Source organism: Nerophis lumbriciformis, linkage group LG38 (assembly GCF_033978685.3).
Source record: "Nerophis lumbriciformis linkage group LG38, RoL_Nlum_v2.1, whole genome shotgun sequence".
Lineage (NCBI taxonomy): Eukaryota > Metazoa > Chordata > Actinopteri > Syngnathiformes > Syngnathidae > Nerophis > Nerophis lumbriciformis.
The window spans coordinates 9091612-9116986 of record NC_084585.2 but is presented as its reverse complement, the minus strand read 5'-3'; the positions used below and the strand labels follow the sequence as shown (position 1 = coordinate 9116986).

The 25375-nt window shown below is 40.1% G+C and overlaps 1 protein-coding gene across 1 annotated transcript in view; it reads left to right on the top strand.

The window, feature by feature from the left end:
* Nucleotides 1-25375, top strand: part of dnah1 (dynein, axonemal, heavy chain 1) — a 175343-nt gene that overhangs the window by 139333 nt on the left and 10635 nt on the right. Inside the window, exons 67-75 of the mRNA XM_061932510.2 lie at nt 15-159; nt 5762-5920; nt 6027-6155; nt 6236-6406; nt 6475-6654; nt 17963-18139; nt 20718-20888; nt 20976-21106; nt 23990-24134. Coding sequence (XP_061788494.1) covers nt 15-159; nt 5762-5920; nt 6027-6155; nt 6236-6406; nt 6475-6654; nt 17963-18139; nt 20718-20888; nt 20976-21106; nt 23990-24134 — 1408 coding nt within the window. The remainder of the gene's footprint in view (nt 1-14; nt 160-5761; nt 5921-6026; nt 6156-6235; nt 6407-6474; nt 6655-17962; nt 18140-20717; nt 20889-20975; nt 21107-23989; nt 24135-25375) is intronic.

The window sequence follows — 25375 nt, the reverse complement described above, 5'->3', positions numbered from 1 at the left end:
TTGTCTGCGTTTAGGGAGCATCTTCCTGGTGAATGGGATATTAATCTGGACAGCTTTCAAAAGTTGTTAGTTCTGCGCTGCCTGAGGGCTGACTGCCTTGTTCAAGGCGTACAGGACTTTGTCTCTGCTAAGCTCGGACAACGTTTCATAGAACCTCAGGTACAGTAGCTTTATGGCTCCAAGTGCACAAGTCATTCCACATCTTTCACTTATCTATAAAGTACTGTGATGGAATAGATGCAAATTATATGATAACATGGAGGTGCATCAATAGTGTTTTATGTAATGCTGTAAAACGGTACATTTTTAAATCCTTTTAACTGCACTTTTGTGTTTTTCTTGGTCGTGAAATCGCAGTAAATGACTTTCTTACATAATTCATTTTATTTTTCATTTATTTCAGGCAATGACATAAAAAAAGTACAAGGTAGACAACACATAATAATATCAATTAATATAATGCAAAAGGTAATGTATAGTCAGAGGTGGGTAGTAACGTGCTACATTTACTCCGTTACATCTACTTGAGTAACTTTTGGGATAAATTGTACTTCTAAGAGTAGTTTTAATGCAACGTACTTTTACTTTTACTTGAGTATATTTATAGAGAAGAAATGCTACTTTTACTCCGCTACTTTTATCTACATTCAGCTCGCTACTCGCTACTAATTTTTATCGATCTGTTAATGCACGCTTTGTTTGTTTTGGTCTGTCAGACAGACCTTCAAAGTGCCTGCCTTACTGGTGACGTTTCACTCCGTTCCACCAATAAAATGCAGTCACTGGTGACGTTTGACCAATCAAACAGAGCCAGGCGGTCACATGACCTGACTTAAACAAGTTGAAAAACTTATTGGGGTGTTACCATTTAGTGGTCAATTGTACGGAATATGTACTGTACTGTGCAATCTAATAATACAAGTTTCAATCAATCAATCAAAAGTGTGAAGGAAAAAAGACACTTTTTTATTTCAAACGTACATCCCGTCACAAGCCTAAAGACTGACTGCACAGTTCCTGTCTTCACAATAAAAGTGCCGCTCCATCGCGCCTGCGCTTTCAAAACAAGAGTCTCCGAAAGCCAGCGCAAACAAGCTAGCAAGCTACGGAATTTGCCGCCAATGTATTTCTTGTAAAGTGTGTGAAAACAAATATGGAAGCTGGACAAATAAGATACCAAAAACCAACCACTTTCATGTGGTATTAGACAGAAAGGAGGAACTTTTTTTCTCCTGCATTTGAAAACGTGGACGTTAAGCACTGCTGTCTTTTTACAATCAATGCAAGTCATCAGAATCAGGTAATACACCAACTTATATTCTTGTCAACATGAAAGAAAGGAATCTATATGTGTTGAACATGCATGTATATTCATTAAAACACCTTTAACATGTAAACAAAAACGGCAAAATAAATAAATATAAATGATATACTGTATATATCAATGTATGTGTATATATGTATATATATATATATATACATATATATATATATATATATATATATATATATGATATGTGTGTGTATGTTACTCATCAGTTACTCAGTACTTGAGTAGTTTTTTCACAACATACTTGTTACTTTTACTCAAGTAAATATTTGGGTGACTACTCCTTACTTTTACTTGAGTAATAAATCTCTAAAGTAACAGTACTCTTACTTGAGTACAATTTCTGGCTACTCTACCCACCTCTGTGTATAGTATGTAATGCATGATTGTCCAGTTTTGCCTGAAAGGGAGTGAGAAGAAGATAACTTATTTAATCCCACCCCCAATTCTCAATTCAGTGATTAATACATTGAATTTCACTGTTTCTTTGTTCAATGATTATAATACAAATGTTTTATCATGGTGTTATTACCACTGGTAACAATAATTATTACGCTGTAACAATAATTTATACCAACAATGTAGGAAGAATGAACATACCAACAATGGTAATAGACAACATGCCAACAATGGTAATAGACAACATAGCAATAATGATAAGGAAAAATTTAGCACAGGTAAACACTTTGAGACAGAGTACAATTGCAGGTCACATTATGTGGGCTTTGTACCGAGGATGTCGTTGTGGCTTGTGCAGCCCTTTGAGACACTTGTGATTTAGGGCTATATAAATAAACATTGATTGATTATAGACCCTCATCTCTTTATTTGAACCAGACCCCATGTTTGTATAATAGTTCAAATTGATTAACAGTTTGGCATTGCTTGTGTTGTAAGTACAGTTTGTTCCATAGTTTTACCCCGCATACAGACACACACTGCAGAAGGTCAGTGTTCAAAAACAAGAAAAAAATAAAATAAAATTAGGGGTATTTTATTTGAACTAAGCAAAATTATCTGCCAATAGAACAAGAAAATTTGGCTTGTCAAGACTTTCCAAAACAAGTCAAATTAGCTAACCTCAATGAACCCAAAAATAGCTTAAAATAAGTATATTCTCACTAATAACAAGTGCACTTTTCTTGGTAGAAAAAAAAAAAAGACCTTTTTGCTCAATATGTTGAAAAATATTCTTAAATGAAGTAAATGCTAGTGCCATTATCTTGACATAATGATATGCGCTCGGCATTACATTTCTTGAAACCAGCAAACTTATACTAAAAACTAATTTATTGTTCTTAATGGAAAGGCAACAAGGCAAGCGCTTGTTACTCTCGGGGTCTCCTAGCCGCTCAGGCAAATCATATGGTCTAAAAATGCATTTTTCCATGGATAACATGACATCATCGCGCCAAGTGCGTGCTCTTTCAGTCAATTAGTGCGCATATATACAGCCCGGCCCCCGGCAGAAATCTTTTTAATTGTAAATTTGAGGAATTTATCTGAATGTGCATTAACTATTTCTGTTCAAAATTGTTTGAAATGTTAAATGTTTAAATATTAACTGTCAATTTACTGTACTGTGCCAACTGTACTACTATATGAGTACGTGTTTTCTATTGTTTCATTGAAAATAAAACAGCAAAGTCCATTTGGCTGTCATCTGTTTTAATTATGAGACACAATTATGTCAAAATCATGATTTTTTTTTTTTTCATGCTTGAAATAAGAAATTTTTACTTTAAAAAAGTAGTTTTATACTTGTGAGTGTTGATGACACAGCTTTGCAACACTTGATATTCTAGTTTCAAGCATGTTTTACTCAATATAGGTCATCAAATCTCAGCAACAAGCTGTAATATCTTACTGAGATCATTTAGGACCAAAACCCTTAAAACAAGTAAAACACTCTAACATAAAATCTGCTTAGTGAGAAGAATTATCTTATCAGACAGAAAATAAGCAAATATCACCCTTATTTGAGATATTTCATCTTACTTAGATTTCAGTTTTTGCATTGTACAGTCTGGTGTGCCGTGGGAGATTATCTAATTTCACCTATTTGGTAGGGGTGTAAACGGTACACAAACATTTTGGTTCGGTACGTACCTCGGTTTAGAGGTCACGATGCGGTTAATTTTGGTACAGTAAGAAAACAACAAAATATACATGTTTTGGTTATTTATTTACCAAATGTGTAAACAATGGTATAACATACATATACACACAGGGTCCATTGCCAGGGTTAATGTGGTCAACATATATACAATAAAAACTAAATAAGATAAGGGTCAGAATGGTTTCTTAACAAAACCTTTCTACATATAAAGTGCTTTTTTTGATTGATTAATTGAGACTTTTATTAGTAGATTGCACAGTACAGTACATATTCCGTGCAATTGACCACTAAATGGTAACACCCCAATAAGTTGTTCAACATGTTTAAGTCGGGGTCCACGTTAAGGGGGTCAAATTACAGCTCAAAGAGGCAAAAGTGACTGTTTTTACTAAAATTTTGTTTTGAAGGGGGAATTTCCAATTGCCTGTTAATTTTTGCTGAAAGATGTCAATGTATGAAATCTAGGTCTAAGTCAGACCTACATAGAGGTTTTTGTTTCATGTCTTTACGACATTCTTACCGGAAGTTACAAGCAGTTTTGTCTGTGTTTTTTCCTAGGGGGCGCTAGAGCGCAATTTTGAGTTCTTTTTTTGTTTTTGTTTTTTTATTAGATGGCAATTTTCGACAGTGTTGATGTGTGTGTCAAATATGGTGAGTTTTGAAGCATGTTAAGGGGGTCAAATTAGAGCTCAAAGAGGCGGCGGAATAATAATAATAAAACACACGAAATACAATAGGGTCCTCTGTCCCAAAGGGACATTGAGGTCCCTAATTAGCTAACCTCAATGAACCCCAAAATACCTTAAAATAAGTATATTCTCACTAATAACAAGTGCACTTTTCTTGGTAGAAAAAAAATATGAGACCTTTTTGCTCAATATGTTGAAAAACATTCTTAAATGAAGTAAATGCTAGTGCCATTATCTTGACATAATGATATGCGCTCGGCATTACATTTCTTGAAACCAGCAAACTTATACTAAAAACTAATTTATTGTTCTTAATGGAAAGGCAACAAGGCAAGCGCTTGTTACTCTCGGGGTCTCCTAGCCACTCAGGCAAATCATATTGTCTAAAAATGCATTTTTCCATGGATAACATGACATCATCGCGCCAAGTGCGTGCTCTTTCAGTCAATTAGTGCGCATATATACAGCCCTTTCCCCGGCAGAAATCTTTTTAATTGTAAATTTGAGGAATTTATCTGAATGTGCATGAACTATTTCTGTTCAAAATTGTTTGAAATGTTAAATGTTTAAATATTAACTGTCAGTTTACTGTACTGTGCCAACTGTACTACTATATGAGTACGTGTTTTCTATTGTTTCATTGAAAATAAAACAGCAAAGTCCATTTGGCTGTCATCTGTTTTAATTATGAGACACAATTGTCAAAATCATGATTTTTTTTTTCATGCTTGAAATAAGAAATTATTACTTTAAAAAAGTAGTTTTATACTTGTGAGTGTTGATGACACAGCTTTGCAACAGTTGATATTCTAGTTTCAAGCATGTTTTACTCAATATAGGTCATCAAATCTCAGCAACAAACTTTAATATCTTACTGAGATCATTTAGGACCAAAGCACTTAAAACAAGTAAAACACTCTAACATAAAATCTGCTTAGTGAGAAGAATTATCTTATCAGACAGAAAATAAGCAAATATCACCCTTATTTGAGATATTTCTTATTACTTACTTAGATTTCAGTTTTTGCAATGTAGTGTTTTGCACTTCCAGGCCACCATAGAAAACAATTGATCCAATAGTTAAATTTTTTTGTACAAAATTAACAGAATTAAATAAATGAGTTTATCAAGCTTACATTATGATTTAGTCTAATGTTTACCTTGTATGTCCTTGCTGGTAATAGAACAATGTCCAATGGAACAAAAGACTTATACATAAATCGTTGCGCCTCCATGAATTGTGAACATTCTAGCTGAAATTTGTGTTCTTATTTTGATAACATAACAACCTTTAAGTGGAGCACTAGACTCCTGATGTTTGGATTTGTTTCATTGTCACGTTGACAAGAAGGCAGCCCCAGAAAGCCAATCAATGAGCTTGTGGGCGGTCTAAAGGAACAAGCTGCCATGTTCCGCCTGGCGCTAGTGTTTGACTTGTCTCCATTCAATACCGTAACATTATTTCTGGATATTAAAAGGTGTAGGAGACATGTCCTGCCAGACTCCACCACCCAAAAAAATCATGTCCATGGTTAACATATTAACTTTGACAATCCTAGTTTATAACAGGCAGCATGTGTGTATCTATAGCTCTTATTCTCATTGTTGATATCTTTCAACTAGACATCAGACCTGTCTGTGGTCTTCAAGGAGTCGTCCCCTTCCTCTCCCCTCATCTTTGTTCTGTCTCCTGGCACTGACCCAGCCTCTGACCTCTACAAGTTTGCAGATGCCATGCACTTTTCCAAGAAAATGAGTGCCATCTCACTTGGCCAAGGCCAGGTTAGAGACGCTCCTTCTTAGATGTACTCAAAATATTCTGACTTCAACATACAATAACCTGGCTTCTAGTTTGGTGTTCTTAAAATTTGCTCTCTGTGGGATTCAGGGCCCTTTGGCTGAAGCCTTGATGCGCACTGCCATGGAAAGAGGTCAGTGGGTCTTCTTTCAGAACTGTCACCTCGCTCCCAGTTGGATGCCGTCACTGGAGAGTCTGATTGAGAACATCGACCTGAAGGTACCCGGCAGTTGAGACTGCGCAATGTTTTTGTTTTGACTTCCCCGCCAGAATGACTTCCTTCACCGCCTTTGTCACAGGTGCACAAAGATTTCCGTTTGTGGCTCACAAGTCTCCCCAGCAACAGGTTCCCAGTGTCCATCCTTCAAAATGGGACAAAGATGACCATTGAGTTGCCCAAAGGCATCAAGGCCAACCTACAGAAAACCTACCTGAAGCTCACAAATGATTTTATCACTACCTCTAACAAGGTACACTCTTTTGAGGGGTAAAAAACTAAACTTCTTGAATTCATTTGACTCAATTTTGTTCTCTCCAGGTAGCACACTTGAAGTCGTTGCTCTTGTCTCTCTGTTTGTTCCACGGGATTGCTCTTGAGCGAAGAAAGTTTGGACCTTTGGGCTTCAATATTCCCTACGAGTTCACCGATGGCGATCTAAGCATCTGCATCAGCCAGCTCAAAATGTTTCTGGACGAGTACCAGACCACTCCATATAAGGTGACTTCATTCCGCCTGGTAAAGCTTAACGGGCAGTTATTGTGTGGGTTGTCTGTTCAGTTATATCAGGGGTAGGGAACCTATGGCTCTAGAGCAGGGGTCGGCAACCCGCGGCTCCGGAGCCGCATGCGGCTCTTTGATCACTCTGATGCGGCTCGGCAGATTACTTGCCGACCCCCCGATTTTCCCGGGTAACTTCCGGGTTTCAGTGCCTCATAGAAAACTCCCTGAAAAGGGCGTGGTATGATGGTACAGCATTTGGCGCTCTCTACTAGCTGCATTAACAGCGTGCCAGCCCAACCACTTGTTATGCAGTATGCGTCTTCCGCTTGCACAAGTACGTGACAGCAAGGCATGCTTGGTCAACAGCCACACAGGTTACACTGACGGTGACCATATAAAACAACTTTAACACTCTTACTAATAATGCGCCACACTTTGAACCAAAACCAAACAAGAATGACAAACACATTTCGGGAGAATATCTGCACCTTAACACAACATAAATACAACAGAACAAATACCCAGAATCCCATGCAGCCCTGACTCTTCCGGGCTACATTATACACCCCTGCTACCACCAAACCCTGCCCCCACCCCAACCCTGCTCCCTCACACATCAACAGACCCCCCCCCCCCCCCGCCCCCGACGAGCAGGGAAACCTGCGAAACAGGCTTGTAGGGATGATATAGCTTCTGTGTTTTTTTGTGACCTAACGTATATATTAGGGATGTCCGATAATATCGCACTGCCGATATTATCGGCCGATAAATTCTTTAAAGTGTAATATCGGAAATTATCGATATTGGTTTCAAATTTACCGGTATCGGTTTCAAAAAGTAAAATTTAAGACTTTTTAAAACGCCACTGTGTACACGGACGTAGGGAGAAGTACAGAGCGCCAATAAACCTTAAAGGCACCGCCTTTGCGTGCCGGCCCAATCACATAATATCTACGGCTTTTCACACACACAAGTGAATGCCCCGCATACTTGGTCAACAGCCATACAGGTCACACTGAGGGTGGCCGTATAAACAACTTTAACACTGTTGCAAATATGCGCCACACTGTGAACCCACACCAAACAAGAATGGCAAACACATTTCGGGAGAACATCCGCACCGTAACACAACATAAACACAACAGAACAAATACCCAGAAGCCCTTGCAGCACTAACTCTTCTGGGACACCACAATATACACCCCCCGCTACCCCCCTCCCCTTCTGTGCGTCGGTTGAGGTGGGCGGGGTTTGGTAGCGGGGGTGTATAATGTAGCCCGGAAGAGTTAGGGCTGCATGGGATTCTGGGTATTTGTCCTGTTGTGTTTATGTTGTGTTACGGTGCAGATGTTCTCCCGAAATGTGTTTGTCATTCTTGTTTGGTGTGGGTTCACAGTGTGGCGCATTATTAGTAAGAGTGTTAAAGTTTTTTGTTTTTTTTATACCGCCACCGTCAGTGTAACCTGTGTGGTTGTTGACCAATTATGCCTTGATGTCACCTACGTGAGCAAGCGAAAGCCCCATATAACGTGTGGTTGATCATGCACGCTGGTTGTAGTGGGTGCTATATATGCTGTACCAACACGGCACGCATGACGCTGACAAGCGCCATTCATATAAAGCCCGCATGCCGCACCAGCATTGAAATTCCATAGTAAGGTATGGGCAGCATGTCTAAGACCCCTAGTTTACACATAGCACAAAGCAAAAAAAATTCTTTTTATGCAGTGTTATTTCGTTTTGAATTTCCAAAAATTATTGTGGCTCCCATTGTTATCTTTAATTTGTGAAACTGGTCAAAATGGCTCTTTGACTGGTAAAGGTTGCCGACCCCTGCTCTAGAGCCAGATGTGGCTCTTTTGATGACTGCATCTGGCTCTCAGATAAATCTTAGCCGACATTGCTTAACATGATAAGTAATGAATAATTCCGCTGGTAATCACAGCGTTAAAAACAACGTTCAAAATAAAAAAATATTCTCATGGATTTTAATCCATTCATCCATTTTCTACCGCACCTGTTCAAGAAGTCGCATTATTGGTAAGAAGTATTTTATTTATTATTGATTAGCTTCAGAATAACAATGTTATTAAAAAGAATAAGAGACTTATTACACTCTAAAAATGTTGGTCTTACTTAAAAATACACGCATTTAGTTGTATTCAGTGTTAAAACATATAATATGGCTCTCACGGAAATACATTTTAAAATCTTTGGCTTTCATGGCTCTCTCAGCCAAAAAGGTTCCCGACCCCTGAGTTATATGAATGCAACTTCCTGTCTGCAGATTTTTCATATATGAACCAGATTTCTTTAAGGATCTTTCTCAATCATTAACAGTGAAATTTAAAGGAACACTGCACTTCTTTTGGAATTTTGCCTATAATCATACTTGCCAACCCTCCCGGATTTTCTGGGAGACTCCCGAAATTCAGCGCCTCTCCCGAAAACCTCCCGGGACAAATTTTCTCCCGAAATTCAGGCGGACTCAGGTCCATGAGGACCTGAGTCCGCTAACCCACAATATAAACAGCATACGCTGTTTATACGTTATAACTCTAGAATGATGGAGGGCGAGTTCTTGGTTTCTTATGTGGGTTTATTGTTAGGCAGTTTCATTAACGTCCTCCCAGCGCGGCAACAACACACAACAACAGCAGTCACGTTTTTGTATACCGTAAAGCAGTTCGTCTGCCGTAAACAGCAATGTTGTGACACTCTTAAACAGGACAATACTGCCATCTAGTGCATTTGATGAAAGCACTTTTGTGCGTGCCACACATCAATGCATCATCAGAGAGGGTGTTCAGCATGGTTCGAAAAATAGTGACAGAGAATAGAACAAGGATGGACAATTCAACCCTTAACTCAACAATGAGTAGATGAGTGTTGTGTGTGTATATGTGTAAATAAATGAACACTGAAATTCAAGTATTTATTTTATATATATATATATATATATATATATATATATATATATATATATATATATATAGCTAGAATTCACTGAAGGTCAAGTATTTCTTATATATATATATATGAAATACTTGACTTGGTAAATTCTAGCTGTAAATATACTCCTCCCCTTTTAGCCACGCCCCCGTCCCACCCCGACCACGCCCATCCCCACCTCCCGAAATCGGAGGTCTCAAGGTTGGCAAGTATGCTATAATTCACAATCCCTATGAGAGGCAAGAACCCATATGTCTTTTTTTAATGCCCTTTTATTATGAGTCATTCTTCATCTAAAAGGGAATATACCAACATCCTCACAGTTCGAAATCTCAATGAGAGCAGACATTGTACAGTAAATGATGTTTTATAAATTTTTTTGGCTCATGGAAGTCTGCATGAGTAGTAATCAGTAGGGCTGCGAATCTTTGGGTGTCCCACGATTCGATTCAATATCGATTCTTGGGGTCACGATTCGATTCTAAATCAATTTATTTATTTATTTTTCGATTAAACACGATTCTCGATTCAAAAACGATATTTTCCCGATTCAAAGCGGTTCTCTATTCATTCAATACATAGGATTTCAGCAGGATCTACCCCAGTCTGCTGACATGCAAGCAGAGTAGTAGATTTTTGTAAAAAGCTTTTATAATTGTAAAGGACAATGTTTTATCAACGGATTGCAATAATGTAAATTTGTTTTAACTATTAAATGAACCAAAAATATGACTTATTTTATATTTGTGAAAATATTGGACACAGTGTGTTGTCAAGATTATGAGATGCGATGCAAGTGTAAGCCACTGTGACACTATTGTTCTTTTTTTTTCCTTTTTTTTTTAAATGTCTAATGATAATGTCAATGAGGGATTTTTAATCACTGCTATGTTGAAGTTGTAACTAATATTCAGAATCAGAATCAGAATACCTTTATTGTCATTGTATGGAAACAACGAAATTGGACAGCAATCCAGCTCAGTGCTTTTAAAACAAACCTACATAAAATAGTCTTAAGACAACAACAATAATAAAACAATTTAAAAGTTAAAAACATAATAAAATGTTAAAAAAAACATTAAAAAAAACGATAGTTCTGTGTCGTGTTTGTGTCTCCTCTCAATTGCTCTGTTTATTGCAGTTCTGAGTGTTGCTGGGTCGGGTTTGGTTTTGGAATTGGATTGCATTGTTATGGTATTGCTGTGTATTGTTTTGTTGGATTGATTAATTAAAATAAATAAATAAAATAAAATTAAAATAAATAAAAAATTAAAAAAAATCTATTTTTTAAAAATGAGAATTGATTCTGAATCGCACAACGTGAGAATCGCGATTCGAATTAGAATCGATTTTTTTCCCACACCCCTAGTAATCAGTGTTGTAGTTGTAAAAAATTAACGTTGCGATATGCGTCCAGTGTTTCCCACAGGGCAGGCATCTATTTGTGGTGGTGTGGACGGGGGGCGGCGGCGGCAGCGGCGATGACCAAGAAGAACGCGGAGTTGGAATATAATTACAACACTTTATGTACATATTTATATACAAATTTGAACAATTAGTTATTCACTGAAATATATTTATTAATTGTGGTTCTTACAAAAAATATATCTTATAAAATATAAAAGCTAAAATGTCTCTTAAAGCTCTGTCCCTTTAATTAGTGAATACTAAATAATTTAACTTTAGCCTACTACTACAACCATATTATTTACCAGCAACATGAAGTGAAACAGAGCCAGAGGTGTATGTTTTGTCGTGGTCCTCTCTATAAGGCACATAAAAATATAAATTAGGACCCTTTTCATGAGAAAAGTGCTCTTCTGATCTGACCCTGCTTTATTTTTCAGTGTTTGCTGAGTCTCACCTGTTCCCTCCGCCCTAATTTTTCTACTTGCCCGACTTCTCAAATCTACTTGCCCCAATATTTTTACTTGTCCTGCCTAGGTTTTTTTCTGGCTGTGTAGTGCTCATGGCTTATATCTTACTAAAATCCTTCCCGTTGACTATTTACAACACTACACAGTATTTATTATTATTATTATTATCTATAATTACATTTAAATGACATTGCATACATGTCAAATTAAATGCTATTTCACATTATTTGACCAGTAGCAGTTACACCCATCTGAACAGGTCAGCCACCTGTTTAAAGCCCGATCACAGTTGAAATCTTGAAATGAAGGGCCTTTAATGGCCAAAACATTAACCTGGACAACATTTTAACAGCTGGTTGGCTCAGATTTTATTCTTTTCATTGCATTCACATGCTGCAGTATTACCCTCGTATTTTGATCCCGTCCGTCCGTCTCCGTCTTCGTCTTCGTCTTCGTCTTCTTCTTCTTCTTCTTCTTCTTCTTCTGGCCCACCAGGTGAATTAAGTGCGGTGAATTAAGTGCTATTGGCGGAGTTACAATGCATAGTAGGCTACCGCCACCTACTGCACCGGAGTTGTAACTACAAGGTACATTCACAGACAGAGTCCCATTGTTTTTATGAGCGGTCGAGCGAGTCAAAAGCCGAAAAATCCATTTGTGGCGGACGTAATTCTTTCGTGGCGGGCCGCCACAAATAAATGAATGTGTGGGAAACACTGGCGTCTATGAAATTAATGCGCCGCTGTGTGCTTAAAATGAGCAAAATACGTAAATATTTCATGTTATTATGAATGTGTCTGTTACTACATTACATATACTGTATACTTACAGCATGTAAACAAAACCTTGATTGGTGTGTTTGGATGTTTTTTGAGACACTTTATAGGCAGATTAGAGCGACTCTTGTAGGCTCCATTGTAAGCAGACAGCATTTTTTTACTAGTTTGAATGCATAAAAAGGAAACGTGCTTGTCTTACATATAGATTGTGAATGATAGGCAAAGTTTCAGAATAAGTGCAGTTCCCCTTTAAAACCCCAATCTTTTGCCAATATTAGCTGATTGAAATTATTGTACACTGTATGTCTGTGTCCAAAGACAGTATTTATTCAATACAACATCAGACCAAGTAACCAAGGCACACACATCAGATCAGGCAACCTCTTCTTGCATTTTTTTTTCTGCTCAATCTGATAAAACGTCACTATCTTTAAAGTAGCAGTAGAACGGAAAAACAAGTTGCCTCTATATTGAAGCCATTATAATATATATCGGATTTATGACACCAAACGACTTCCAAGGTTTGCGTGTAAATAGATATGATCAAAAGAGTAATAATAGACCGCAGAGCCATTTTGAGAAGATAATGAGCACGCTAGTGACGTCATCCGTGACGTAGCGGAAGGAACCACAGATCCCTTCCCATCAACAACAGTGCTAATCAAGCAGACTTTGTCAGAGATTACTTGGGGGGGAAATGATGATCCATATACTAGAATGAAGGTTTGTCCACACGTTTAAGTCAGGACTTTGGGAAGGTCATTGTAAAACCTTCATTCTAGCCTGATTTAGCCATTCCTTTACCACTTTTGACGTGTGTTTGGGGTCATTGTCCTGTTGGAACACCCAACTGCGCCCAAGACCCAACCTCCGGGCTGATGATTTTAGCTTTTCCGGAAGAATTTGGAGGTAATCCTCCTTTAAAGCACCAGTTCCATTGGCAGAAAAACAGGCCCAGAGCATAATACTACCACCACCATGCTTGACGGTAGGCATGTTGTTCCAGGGGATTAAAGGCTTCACCTTTTCTCCTCCAAACATCCATCCATCCATCCATTTTCTACCGCTTATTCCCTTCGGGTTTGCGGGGGGCGCTGGAGCCTATCTCAGCTGCAATCGGGCGGAAGGCGGGGTACACCCTGGACAAGTCGCCACCTCATCACAGGGCCAACACAGATAGACAGACAACATTCACACTCACATCCACACACTAGGGCCAATTTAGTGTTGCCAATCAACCTATCCCCAGGTGCATGTCTTTGGAGGTGGGAGGAAGCTGGAGTACCCACGCAGTCACGGGGAGAACATGCAAACTCCACACAGAAAGATCCCAAGCCTGGGATTGAACCCCAGACTACTCAGCACCTTCGTATTGTGAGGCAGACGCACTAACCCCTCTTCCACTGTGCTGCCCTCTTCCAAACATATTGCTGGGTATTGTGGCCAAACAGCTCAATTTTTGTTTCATCTGACATCACATGGACAAAGATAAGACCTTCTGGAGGAAAGGTCTGTGGTCAGATGAAACAAAAATTTAGCTGTTTGGCCACAATACCTAGCAATATGTTTGGAGGAGAAAAGGTGAGGCTTTTAATCCCTGGAACACCATTCCTACCGCCAAGCATGGTGGTGGTAGTATTATGCTCTGGACCTGTTTTGCTGCCAATGGAACTGGTGCTTTACAGAGAGTAAATGGGACAATGACAAAGGAGGATTACCTCCAAATTCTTCGGGACAACCTAAAATCATCAGCCCGGAGGTTGGGTCTTGGGCGCAGTTGGGTGTTCCAACAGGACAATGACCAAAAATACACGTCAAAAGTGGTAAAGGAATGGCTAGAATGAAGGTTTTAGAATAGCCTTCCCAAAGTCCTGACTTAAATGTGTGGACAATGCTGCAAACTTGCCAACCTTGAGACCTCCGAATTCGGTAGATGGGCGGGGGGTTTGTTGGTAGCGGGGGGTGTATATTGTAGCGTCCCGGAAGAGTTAGTGCTGCAAGGGGTTCTGGGTATTTGTTCTGTTGTGTTACGGTGTTTGTCATTCTTGTTTGGTGTGGGTTCACAATGTGGCGCATATTTGTAACAGTGTTAAAGTTGTTTATACGGCCACCCTCAGTGTGACCTGTATGGCTGTTGAACAAGTATGCATGGCATTCACTTATGTGTGTGTTAAAGCCGCATATATTATGTGACTGGAGCGGCACGCTGTTTGTATGGAGGAAAAGCGGACGTGACGTGGTCGGGGAGGGGGCGGGGCGTGGTGAAGATATATATATATATATATATATATGTATATATAAGAAATACTTGACTTTCAGTGAATTCTAGCTATATATATATATATATATATATATATATATATATATATATATATATATATATATATATATATATATATATATATATATATATTATTACATATATATATATATATATATATATATATATATATATATATATATATATACAGAAATACTTGAATTTCAGTGTTCATTTATTTACACATATACACACACATAACACTCATCTACTCATTGTTGAGTTAAGGGTTGAATTGGCCATCCTTGTTCTATTCTCTGTCACTATTTCAGAACACACACATTATACAAATATACATTATAAAATCAATAAGAAAACGGGAGCTCTAATTAGGGAGTCTGAATTAGGATCAGAAGTTCCTATATAAACATTGCGCACTCACGTCGCCTTTTTGTATTTATTACTGCAGCTGTGCACTGGATTCATTCACAAATACAAACTACAACTCTCAAACACTTTAGAGTTAGGCTCCACCATCAGAATGTGTACTTAAACTTATAAAGATCACATGGATATTATTCAGTGAGTTGATTCACCAAAACTAACCTGTTATACAGGAGGAAAAAGCACGCGGGACGTTTCAATTGTTCACAGACTGGTCGCGCTCATCAGAATGACAAGACACTTCCGGTCTGCAGGTGATAGCATTCAATTGGGAAGAAACGCCCTTCTGCCCCCTACTGACCAATGTGAATACTGATAAATGTGGAATGACAGCTCCAAAAACGAATTCAAACCACAAAATAAAATAAATAAATCAACACAAAAATGTGACACATTATGGGTGGGTCACATATGCATGTACAGTAGATGGCAGTATTGTCCTGTTTAAAAGTGTCACAACATTGCTGTTTACGGCAATGTTGTGAACAGGCTGTCAACACGTCACTCAGGTCCGCATGGAGCTGGAGAGGGCGTGGCCTCCAGCTCCGCCTGAATTTCGGGAGATTTTCGGGAGAAAATTTGTCCCGGGAGGTTTTCGGGAGAGGCGCTGAATTTCGGGAGTCTCCCGGAAAATCCGGGAGGGTTGACAAGTATGGGGGAAAACAATCTATTTTTTGTTTTAATATGGTTTCTGTAGGGCGGACAAACATGTCACAAACCTCCCTAATTGTTAAAAAGCACACTGTTTATATTAAACATGCTTCACTGATTCGAGTATTTGGCGAGCGGCGTTTTGTCCTACTAATTTTGGCGGTCCTTGAACTCACCGTAGTTTGTTTACATGTATAACTTTCTAGGACGTGTTTTATGCCACTTATTTTTCTGTCTCATTTTGTCCACCAAACCTTTAAGGTTGTGCATGAAAGGTGAGTTTTGTTGATGTTATTGACTTGTGTGGAGTGCTAATCAGACATATTTGGTCACTGCATGACTGCAAGCTAATCGATGCTAACATGCCATTTAGGCTAGCTGTATGTACATATTGCATCATTATGCCTCATTTGTATCTATATTTGAGGTCATTTAGTTTCCTTTAAGTCCTCTTAATTCAATTTATATCTCATGACACACTATCTGTATGTAATATGGCTTTTAATTTTTTGCGGCTCCAGACAGATTTTTTTTTGTATTTTTGGTCCAATATGGCTCTTTCAACATTTTGGGTTGCCGACCCCTGCTCTATCACAAAAAAATAAGAGTTGTAGAAATGATTGGAAACTCAAGACAGCCATGACATTATGTTCTTTACAAGTGTATGACAAGACTCTGCAGCATCGCGTGGACATCGGGGGCGGTACCTCTGGATTGGCAGACCGGGGTGGTGGTTCCTCTCTTTAAGAAGTGGAACCGGAGGGTGTGTTCTAACTATCGTGGGATCACACTTCTCAGCCTTCCCGGTAAGGTCTATTCAGGTGTACTGGAGAGGAGGCTACGCCGGATAGTCCAACCTCGGATTCAGGAGGAACAGTGTGGTTTTCGTCCTGGTCGTGGAACTGTGGACCAGCTCTATACTCTCGGCAGGGTCCTTGAGGGTGCATGGGAGTTTGCCCAACCAGTCTACATGTGCTTTGTGGACTTGGAGAAGGCATTCGACCGTGTCCCTCGGGAAGTCCTGTGGGGAGTGCTCAGAGAGTATGGGGTATCGGACTGTCTGATTTTGGCGGTCCGCTCCCTGTATGATCAGTGTCAGAGCTTGGTCCGCATTGCCGGCAGTAAGTCGGACACGTTTCCAGTGAGGGTTGGACTCCGCCAAGGCTGCCCTTTGTCACCGATTCTGTTCATAACTTTTATGGACAGAATTTCTAGGCGCAGTCAAGGCGTTGAGGGGATCTGGTTTGGTGGCTACAGGATTAGGTCTCTGCTTTTTGCTGATGATGTGGTCCTGATGGCTTCATCTGGCCAGGATCTCCAGCTCTCGCTGGATCGGTTCGCAGCCGAGTGTGAAGCGACTGGGATGAGAATCAGCACCTCCAAGTCCGAGTCCATGGTTCTCGCCCGGAAAATGGTGGAATGCCATCTTCGGGTTGGGGAGGAGACCCTGCCCCAAGTGGAGGAGTTCAAGTACCTCGGAGTCTTGTTCACGAGTGAGGGAAGAGTGGATCGTGAGATCGACAGGCGGATCGGTGCGGCGTCTTCAGTAATGCGGACGCTGTATCGATCCGTTGTGGTGAAGAAGGAGCTGAGCCGGAAGGCAAAGCTCTCAATTTACCGGTCGATCTACGTTCCCATCCTCACCTATGGTCATGAGCTTTGGGTTATGACCGAAAGGACAAGATCACGTGTACAAGCGGCCGAAATGAGTTTCCTCCGCCGGGTGGCGGGGCTCTCCCTTAGAGATAGGGTGAGAAGCTCTGTCATCCGGGGGGAGCTCAAAGTAAAGCCGCTGCTCCTCCACATCGAGAGGAGCCAGATGAGGTGGTTCGGGCATCTGGTCAGGATGCCACCCGATCGCCTCCCTCGGGAGGTGTTTAGGGCACGTCCGACCGGTAGGAGGCCACGGGGAAGACCCAGGACACGTTGGGAAGACTATGTCTCCCGGCTGGCCTGGGAACGCCTCGGGATCCCCCGGGAGGAGCTGGACGAAGTGGCTGGGGAGAGGGAAGTCTGGGCTGCTGTCCCCGCGACCCGACCTCGGATAAGCGGAAGAAGATGGATGGATGGATGGATGAAGTGTATGTAAACTTTTGACCAGGACTGTATATTCATTTATTACTCACTGCTACAAGCAGCCCTAGAAGGACAGCCATAACTGCGATGTGGCCCTCAGTGAAAATGAGTTTGACACCCCTGCTTTAATGGATACAATGAAACACAGTCAAGCATATGAAGTCAACTTGTTTTTCCATTCTACTGCTACTTTAAGGTGATCCTATCGTTACATTCACATACAGTCTGTGACTAACGTCTGATTCATTGCCTGGACGTCTGGCCAGGTGCTGAAATACACTGCGGGGGAGATCAATTACGGCGGCCGTGTGACAGATGAGTGGGACAGGCGTTGTCTCCTCAGTGTGCTGGAAGATTTCTACTGTCCTGCTGTGCTCAGTGAGGAACATATCTACTCTGCATCTGGAGTTTACCGGCAGATTGAAACAAATGTGGATATCAAGGTTAGATAAGCATTTGAAATACTTTTTAATGTGCATTATGTAGGGGTGTAACGGTACACAAAAATTTCGGTTCGGTACGTACCTCGGTTTAGAGGTCACCGTTTGGTTCATTTTCGGTACAGTAAGAAAACAACAAAATATACATTTTTGGGTTATTTATTTACCAAATCCTTTTAACATTGGGAACACTATAATAATTCTGCCCACATTAATCAACATTAAACTGCCTCAAGTTGTTGCTCAGATTAAATAAAATGACAAAACTTTTCTTCTACATATAAAAAGTGCAACATTAAACAGTTTCAAGTCAACTCATCATGCTTAATTTATTACAGCATTTGGGAAGCTTGTAGTTGATTTTTATTATGTAAATGTTATATTTTTGATCAACATGTGATAGCAGGGACCCTGCCATTCAAAACTAGGCTGCTCCATTACTAATGATTCATGTAACTATAGCTGGAAAAAATAGTACAATAGCAATAGGAGAGACTATTCATCCCTCAACACCATGGAGTTCATGTAGGCTTAAAGGGGAACATTATCACCAGACCTATGTAAGCGTCAATATATACCTTGATGTTGCAGAAAAAAGACCATATATTTTTTTAACCAATTTCCGAACTCTAAATGGGTGAATTTTGGCGAATTAAACGCCTTTCTATTATTCGCTCTCGGAGCGATGACGTCACGTTGTGACGTCACATCGGGAAGCAATCCGCCATTTTCTCAAACACCGAGTCAAATCAGCTCTGTTATTTTCCGTTTTTTCGACTGTTTTCCGTACCTTGGAGACATCATGCCTCGTCGGTGTGTTGTCGGAGGGTGTAACAACACGAACAGAGACGGATTCAAGTTGCACCAGTGGCCCAAAGATGCGAAAGTGGCACGAAATTGGACGTTTGTTCCGCACACTTTACCGACGAAAGCTATGCTACGACAGAGATGGCAAGAATGTGTGGATATCCTGCGACACTCAAAGCAGATGCATTTCCAACGATAAAGTCAAAGAAATCTGCCGCCAGACCCCCATTGAATCTGCCGGAGTGTGTGAGCAATTCAGGGACAAAGGACCTCGGTAGCACGGCAAGCAATGGCGGCAGTTTGTTCCCGCAGACGAGCGAGCTAAACCCCCTGGATGTCTTGGCTCACACCGTCCCTTATGCCACCGAAGATGATCAAGAGAAGAATATCGACCCTAGCTTCCCTGGCCTGCTGACATCAACTCCAAAACTGGACAGATCAGCTTTCAGGAAAAGAGAGCGGATGAGGGTATGTCTACAGAATATATTAATTGATGAAAATTGGGCTGTTTGCACTCTCAAAGTGCATGTTGTTGCCAAATGTATTTCATATGCTGTAAACCTAGTTCATAGTTGTTAATTTCCTTTAATGCCAAACAAACACATACCAAACGTTGGTTAGAAGGCGATCGCCGAATTCGTCCTGGCTTTCTCCCGTGTCGCTGGCTGTCGTGTCGTTTTCGTCGGTTTCGCTTGCATACGGTTCAAACTGATATGGCTCAATAGCTTCAGTTTCTTCTTCAATTTCGTTTTCGCTACTGCCTCCACACTACAACCATCCGTTTCAATACATGCGTAATCTGTTGAATCGCTGAAATCCGAGTCTGAATCCGAGCTAATGTCGCTATAGCTTGCTGTTCTATGCGCCATGTTTGTTTGTGTTGGCATCACTATGTGACGTCACAGGAAAATGGACGGGTGTATATAACGATGGTTAAAATCAATCAAATTTTTTAGGGATATTGCGTGATGGGTAAAATTTTGAAAAAAAAGTTCGAAAAATAAAATAAGCCACTGGGAACTGATTTCTAATGGTTTTAACCCTTCTGAAATTGTGATAATGTTCCCCTTTAATGATGCAGTTACATTATTATATCAACTATCAGAGACAGAAACTCTTCATTTAACATAATGTCCTTTTTTGCTGCTTCAACACAGCTCAATCAACACAGAAAAAGCTCAATTGAAATGACAGACAGACAGGGCTTTGCTGTCCGTATCACACACACCGCAAAATGAGCTAACGTTACGCTAAAAGCGAATTAGCCTTCACCTCAAGCCAGGACTGCGAGCGAGCTGAGCTGCAGTTTATATTTCTAGAAGGTCAACGGGCTCATAGTGATGTTACTAGTAGTTGACTGGGAGGTGTTTATTATCATTTGGGGAGAGTCCGCTGCCTGATGATTACCTGCTAAACGCTAAGCACTGACTACATGCGCTCTGAATACGCACTGCTGATTGGCTGTTACCGCTCTGTTTGTAACCAATCAGATGGTTGTGTGGGTGGGACAATGCTGGGTGCTGTGTAGAGGACTGACAGAGACAGGCAGAAGGAAGCGGAGCAGCTTGTTAAGACTTTAGCTTAGCTTAATATGTCCGTGTGGAAACTCGTCCGGTACACCTCAGAACCGAACCGAACCCCCCCGTACCGAAACGGTTCAATACAAATACACGTACCGTTACACCCCTAGCATTATGTTGTTTTCTTTCTCACAATCGCTGTAAATGTACTTTTTACAAGTCACACCTTGGATGCATGACATGTCTGCCCGTAGGGTTACTTGGCATACATCCACAGCCTGCCCATCAACGATACACCTGAGATCTTTGGTCTCCATGACAACGCGAACATCAGCTTTGCCCAGAACGAGACGTTTGCTCTGCTGGGAGCTGTGCTACGTCTCCAGCCTCGAACTGCGTCCGCTGGTGGCAAGACCCTGGAGGAGGTGTTTATTTTTTCTCAAGTCCTACTTAGTGTGCACTGTGTTGGGTTTTTTTGTGTAACTGTTGACCGACCTCTTCCTGCACAACAGATAGTGGAGGAAATAGTAAGCGGAATCGTGGTGAAGGTCCCGCAGCCTTTTAATATTCAAGAGGTGATGGACAAGTACCCCGTGCTCTATGAAGAGTCCATGAACACAGTCCTTATGCAGGAGGTCATCAGGTGACAACCTCAACTTTTGATTGATTGATTGATTGATTGATTGAAACTTTTGTTTGTAGATTACACAGTACAGTACATATTCCGTACAATTGACCACTAAATGGTAACACCCCAATAACATACCTGCCAACTACTCCGGTTTTCCCGTAATTCGTACGGTTTTCATCAACCTATTCCGGGTTACGGTTGCAGTGATAAAAAATACGGTTTTTCATTAATTAAAAAAAAAAAAGGGTGAAAACTACGCGAATTGCACCTTGTGCAGACAAGATTTTTCGATCGGACACGGAGGAATTAGCGATGTAAAAGACCACGTTGGGACAAAAAAACACAAGTCTAATGCCGTTGCTAGCGATACAAGTGGAAAACTTTCAACGTTTTTCGTCGCCCAAACAGATTCTTTGGATGTGATAAATGCCGAAGTTTTATTTACGGAGGCAATAATTGAGCATGGACTTCCAATCGCACTGGCTGATCACATGGGACAGTTAAATGTTTGTAATGCAACCTTTAAAAATCATCACGCGGTGATCGCGGTCCCAAAAATAAACTTTTCTTGCATGATAATGTCCAGAAAAACTCGCTTTATATTACTATAGAGTCCTTTTAACGAATGAGTTTGATGGTTTATCACAAACCTTAAATGAAAGAAGTCCTTTGTTCTCCTGCACCGCATGCGCTTTGGCCTTGCTTCGTGTTTGGTGAGCAATCTTGTCGGCTGTATTTCACAGCACGTCTTTGACAACTTGAAGTGGCATAAAACATTTAAAACAAGTCCAAGTTGAAGAAATCTTGTTAAATGTTGACAGCATAACTACCAAAATACAGAAGTATGTCCATAATATTTTTGCAGTGCTATTTCTGTTGAAAAGTTAAAATGATTACATTAGAGATGTGATGTGCCACTTTTCAAGTGTCTGATGGCTTAAATTAATTTTCATTAATTTTTCATATTTTGAATTCTTTTGAAAGGCTTACAAAAAAACTACATTTGAATTGTAATTCCATGCTATTGACAGGACTATTAATTTTAATGAAGTTAGCTTACCATGTTTACAGTATGATAATTGTGATAGAAATGTGAATTTTAGGCACAGAATATTTTTTACAATTGAACAAGGCAGTAGATTATACAAGCTTGGACAGAAAGTTAATAATGACACCAATTTTTTTTTTTATGGAATTGTTTAGTACTGTTTTACCATTTGTTTACTGTAAAAAGTGTTTATACTGTTTATACTTTCAATTAACAAATTGAAGTCTTGTGAAAGGTTGACAGGATAACTGGCATTAACTGTCAAAATAATTTCAAACTATTGAAGTTAGCTTACAGAATAAACATGTCAATCAACCCATATGATTTTTGCTGTAATATTTTTGTTTTGAAAAGTCACTGTGACTGATAGAAAAGTGATGGTTTTAGCAACAATCTGAATGCTAATAATCATTTTGCGTCGGGGGGCGAAGCCCTGAACCCTCCACCAGGACTTTGTCCTGGACCTACCGGGGCCTGCGGCCCTTGGACCCTGGCTACTAGGTTTTTCTGATTTCAAAAGTTGGCAGGTATGCAATAAGTTTTTCAACTTGTTTAAGTCGGGGTCCATGTTAATCAATTCATGGTAAACTTTATCTCTTTTACTCTGTCAGAATGTCCACAGCTTGGACGCCTCTTGCATTTTAGTGAAGTAGTTCACAAAGTGGGGTCGACGTGAAATAAATTACCGTACCATAGGGCGCACCGGATTATAAGGCGCACTGCCGATGAGCGGGTCTATTCAGGTCTATTTTCATACAAAAGGCGCTCCGGATTATAAGGCGCATTAAATTTACTTACTTAATCCTCTTCGTCCCTGACGGGACATAGGGCTTCGACGATCTGCCTCCATCTGGACCTGTCTTGAGCAACATGCTGTGCCTCGCCCCAGGTTAGGTTCATCTCCTTCAGCTCAGCTGTCACCGTACGCCGCCACGTGTTCTTGGGCCGGCCTTGCTTCCCTTTCCCAGGTGGAGTCCAACGTAGTGCGATCTTGGGGATGCGGTCTTGGTCCATCCTCAGAACATGCCCATGCCATTGGAATCGGCGGCATTTGATCTCTAGTACCACACTTGGTCTTCTTGTATAGATGTGCATTGGATATTTTCTCGGGCCAGAAGATTCGACAGAGTTTCCTGAGGCATCCATTGTGGAAGGCTTCGACTTTTTTCATGTCGTAGGATGTTACTCGCCAGCACTCCGAGCCGTACAACAATACAGATTTTACATTACTGTTGTAAAGTCGGACCTTTGTTCTTAAGCTATGTTGCTTGGACTTCCAGACGGTGTGTAGCAGGGGCGTCACTAGCTTTTAAGGACAGGGGGGGTTTAGCCCCCAGGAGAGCGAACGTAGCGCACGAGCACAAAACTTCACAAACGGCTAACAAAGACTTAGAAATTATTCATTGTTATTATTATTTTAAAAATGTACGGGACGAAATGAAATGCTACCCGGGACGATGGCTTTTAACCATTTTTTATTTTTTTATTTTAATGTATTTATTAATTTTACATTTTATATTAAATGTCTTGGTTTTTCCTCCCTCTGAAAATCCTATGAAATGTTTAACAAGCCATTCTATAACAATACAACAGCTATTAATGTAACAATACAAGAAAACAAATATATTTAATTATGTTTTTTAATACTGACATTGTACCAAAATGAAGTGAAAGAAAAGACATTCCGATCCTCTGTAAGCTGTTATGGAATAACTAAACTAACTGTTAAACTTAAACCAATATTTGACGCCACCTGTTGTACTTTGAATCTTAATATGTTTGCTTCCAAATATAAAGAATACAGTACAAAGGAAGTAACATGCACTTTGTCTTTTGTCCTTGTTCAGATACAACACTTTGCTGGCTGTCATTGCACAGAGTCTCAGTGATATTGTGAAAGCTCTGAAGGGTTTGGTGGTGATGTCATCAGAACTGGAGCTTATGGCCAACAGCCTGTACAACAATGGCGTTCCTGACATGTGGAAGGCCAAGGTAACACGCTCACACAGACACAAATATATTTTACAACCCCTTCTGATTGTCTGCATGATACAAGGGTCCGGAGGTCACATGGCGGGCCTTTGACAAGGGAAAGTTGCATCCGTCACAAAGTTGGGCGTTTAACAAGGTTCAATTTATTTTGAATGTCTTAAAAGCAAAGTGCAACAGTGTGCTGTGACTTATTTGGCAGTAACACCTCAACACTCCACAGTAATGTCCTCGTACAACAATAAAAGACATAGAGCTCCAGTAGTACCTCAACTTACAGTATTTTTCGGACTATAAGTCGCAGTTTTTTTTCATAGTTTGGCCGGGGGTGCGACTTATACTCAGGAGCGACTTATGTGTGAAATTATTAACACATTAGCGTAAAATATCAAATAATATTATTTATGTAATTCACGTAAGAGACTAGACGTATAAGATTTCATGGGATTTAGCGATTAGGAGTGACAGATTGTTTGGTAAACGTATAGCATGTTCTATATGTTATAGTTATTTGAATGACTCTTATCATAATATGTTACGTTAACATACCAGTTGGTTATTTATGCCTCAAATAACGTACACTTATTCAGCCTGTTGTTCACTATTCTTTATTTATTTTAAATTGCCTTTCAAATGTCTATTCTTGGTGTTGGCTTTTATCAAATACATTTCCCCCAAAAATGCGACTTATACTCCAGTGCGATTTATATATGTTTTTTTCCTTCTTTATTATGCATTTTCGGTCGGTGCGACTTATAATCCGAAGCGACTTATACTCCGGAGCGACTTATACTCCGAAAAATACGGTAGGTCACAGATGCCAAACTCATGGCCCCGGGGGCCAAATCTGACCCGACACATCAATTTGTGTGGCCCCCGAAAGCGTGGAAATAATATGTGTAAATAAAGTACCTTATCTTTTCTTAATAAATGTATGACAAAAATAAATGTACAATTACATATATTTACACTTTAATCATCTCTAATAATTAGAGATGTCCCATAATATCGGACTGCCAATATTATCGGCCGATAAATGCTTTAAAATATAATATCGGAAATTATCGGTATCGGTTTCAAAATTATCGGTATCTGTTTCAAAAAGTAAAATGAATGACTTTTTAAAACGCCGCTGTGTACACGGACGTAGGGAGAAGTACAGAGCGCCAATAAACCTTAAAGGCACTGCCTTTGCGTGCCGGCCCAGTCACATAATATCTACGGCTTTTCACACACACAAGCGA